This window comes from Lactuca sativa, chromosome 7 (genome assembly GCF_002870075.4).
Source record: "Lactuca sativa cultivar Salinas chromosome 7, Lsat_Salinas_v11, whole genome shotgun sequence".
Taxonomy (NCBI): domain Eukaryota; kingdom Viridiplantae; phylum Streptophyta; class Magnoliopsida; order Asterales; family Asteraceae; genus Lactuca; species Lactuca sativa.
In genome coordinates this window covers 20,228,656-20,231,414 of record NC_056629.2, presented here as the reverse complement: position 1 = coordinate 20,231,414, position 2,759 = coordinate 20,228,656, and the positions used below count along the sequence as shown (strand labels likewise).

Genomic DNA, 2,759 nt, shown 5'->3' with positions numbered 1-2,759 from the left:
ATCACGATCGGAATTGAATTTAGTACATACATCGGGTTTAATGGATGTCAATCGGAATTCATGATAGATTTGAAGTGGTTCAATTTTGACTTTTCCTAAGTCAAACAGGGTATTCTTGTGTCCAACTTCAAGGTTGGGATTCTAGTGCTTTTGAAAGATGGTATTCAGATGCTTGTTTATGCTGGCGAATATGATTTTATTTGCAATTGGTTAGGTAAGATACGAATTCCAATTCTGTTGGAATGGAATCACGAATTCCAATTATGTTGGAATCACAGAAGTTGATGCTTGAAGAACAGACCACAAAATTGAAACAGACCACATTATTCTTTTAGAATGTATTACTCGTTGTTAGATTTCTTTTAGAATGTATTACTCGTTGTTAGATTTTGATGTTTTCTTTTCCGATTTGAAAGTTTTTTTTTTCGTTTTATTATTTAACAATAAATTTAATTCTTAGCAACTGTTACCCGTATTCTTTAAAAATTAATTTAATGTTTGTTTTTATTTTTCAATTGATGGTTCAAGAATTTGTTATTCTCCAAGAAGTTTTTAAAGTTATTTTTAAACTGATGGTTCCAAACTATTGTTTGTCTTCAAAATATTCATTCATTCAAAACATTTATTTTGTCAAAATACATAATCTGATATTCTCATAGAATATCATTCCAACAGAATTATATTATAATTATAGTCTAATTAATTAAAAAAATGACAATTCAAAATTAAGAAAATCAAATATATCTGAAAATTCAAAACTTTTTATTAATTAAACTTGTGTTTCCTAATTAGTAACTTTTGTGTAAGTTAAGAAAGTGAATGTTACCTATTTATGCATATAATAACACAATAATCATTTTCTTAATTTACCAAAAATGATTTGCCCATATTTATACATACAATAACACAATAATTACTTTGAATAGAATAACCTAAACGAATGTTTAATCACCTATTTATGCATATAATAACACAATAATCATTTTTTTAATTTATCAAAAATGATTTGCCCATATTTATACATACAATAACATAATAATTACTTTGAATAGAATAACCTAAGCGAATGTTCAATCCCGCATTCAACAAAGTGACAAATTGACAATGATCTTGTATACTAATAAAAACATTTATGCGAAAAATACTGGATATAACACAGCCCAAAAAAAAAGGGTTACCGGAAAGAAAAAGATGAAGTTGGCAACTCATTACCCAAACTAATGTTCCCGTTCCCCCACAGCCAATGCGTTTCATCGTTGTCGTCAAATGGTTTAAAAATGTAAAACATCACCAGACACAAAAAAAGAGCGCAGGTTTCCTCTGTCGTATTAACCACCCACGGGAGCAATTCAAAGGGATCCGGAGCCATACGAAAAAACCATGTAATGAAGCTGTATGCTATAACCACGACACCAAACAGATAATAAGCAGTCTTAGCATTCCCATGAATCATACTAACCGAACACGCCATGGGTAGAGTAATAACAAAGCTACAGATAAACTCTGCAAAAATGGACGATACGGCCCAATGCACCTTGTCTTTATTATAAGGTCCGGTTTCCTCTACATTTATAGTAGAGACATTAGCCCAAACCTGAAGTAGGATCACAATCATCAAAACCAATATTTCCAATACATGCAAACGAGGCTTGAAGAAACCCCATCCGAAACCCGTCAACACGATCACTGTGAATAGAAGCTCAATCCTCATAAACTGAAATATGTAAACAAAGATATCCCATCCATGAGAAGTACCTGTATCCTTCACATAAAGGTTGTCCACGGCCACAACGACAAAGTTAAGGAAAGATATAACAAGAAACACACCCATTAATACATGAACCATGTGAAGAGATCGCCAGTACTTGAAGCACACCAAGATCCATATCCCTAGAAAACACAGATAGGAGAAAGAGAAGATAAGAGATGGATGCTGCGTTTGGCCGGCTGATAAATAGTTTTTGGTAGTGCCGTCATCATTGGTGTTGTAGAGCTCTGTGTGGACATCCATGGTCACGCAGGAGAGGTTGCAATTAACAAAGTAGAGTGAACACACACTTGGATATGTCACATGGTACGATATGTTGAAAGAAGACTGAGGAGGAGAGGAGAGATCTTGGAAAGTAAAGAGGACTTTGATGAATTTGTTGTCCAATGGGCACAAAGCGTGGTTTCTCTGGAATTCTTGGTTGTATTCGTCGATCAAGTCATGCGAAAGAAGCATGAAACCCATACGTGAAGGATCAGGTTGTGGTAAGGGGAACGGGGAGGTGACAGACACGGAGGAGACCGCGACTGAGACGTAACCGGGATGTGAGAATCCGAATTTCGAGAATAGGATCTTACCACGTTTATCGGATCGAATCTTCATATTTTGGATATCTGCCGTAGATGGTGCAGGGAAGAGGATGAAGAGAAGGAGAATAACATAAAGAATTTCTTCCAAAATCGTCATTTTTTATTCGCCGATGGTGGCTGTCGGCGTTGATAGGGAAAAGCTCAGAGTACCAGGATGACAAAGTAAGGTTTTACACGGTCAAAGTGAAGGATAAATTAAATAGGATGACAAAATGAGGAATAAATATAGAATGGACGTTTAAATTTGAAAGTAGGATCAGAGATAGAGATAAACGATTCCATAGGACCATAATCCCGATCTCCCTGGGATTAATATGGAATATGGATATTTCTTATCTTCAATTTTACTGATGAAAATGCATTATTTATCACAATCTTCCAAAGCACCAAAATGATCCTAT

General features: G+C 34.7%; 1 protein-coding gene across 1 annotated transcript; it reads right to left on the bottom strand.

Moving 5' to 3' along the window:
* Window positions 1-968: 968 nt before the first annotated feature.
* Window positions 969-2,525, bottom strand: LOC122195044 (protein CANDIDATE G-PROTEIN COUPLED RECEPTOR 7). The gene has a single exon (XM_042896504.1). It carries the CDS (start codon window positions 2,453-2,455, stop codon window positions 1,175-1,177), a length of 1,281 nt encoding a protein of 426 aa, XP_042752438.1. The 5' UTR covers window positions 2,456-2,525; the 3' UTR covers window positions 969-1,174.
* Between the last annotated feature and the right edge of the window lie 234 nt (window positions 2,526-2,759).

Coding starts and splice junctions, on each gene's coding strand:
- LOC122195044 (XM_042896504.1), bottom strand. CDS start 2,455: ATGACGATTTTGGAAGAAATTCTTTATGTTATTCTCCTTCTCTTCATC.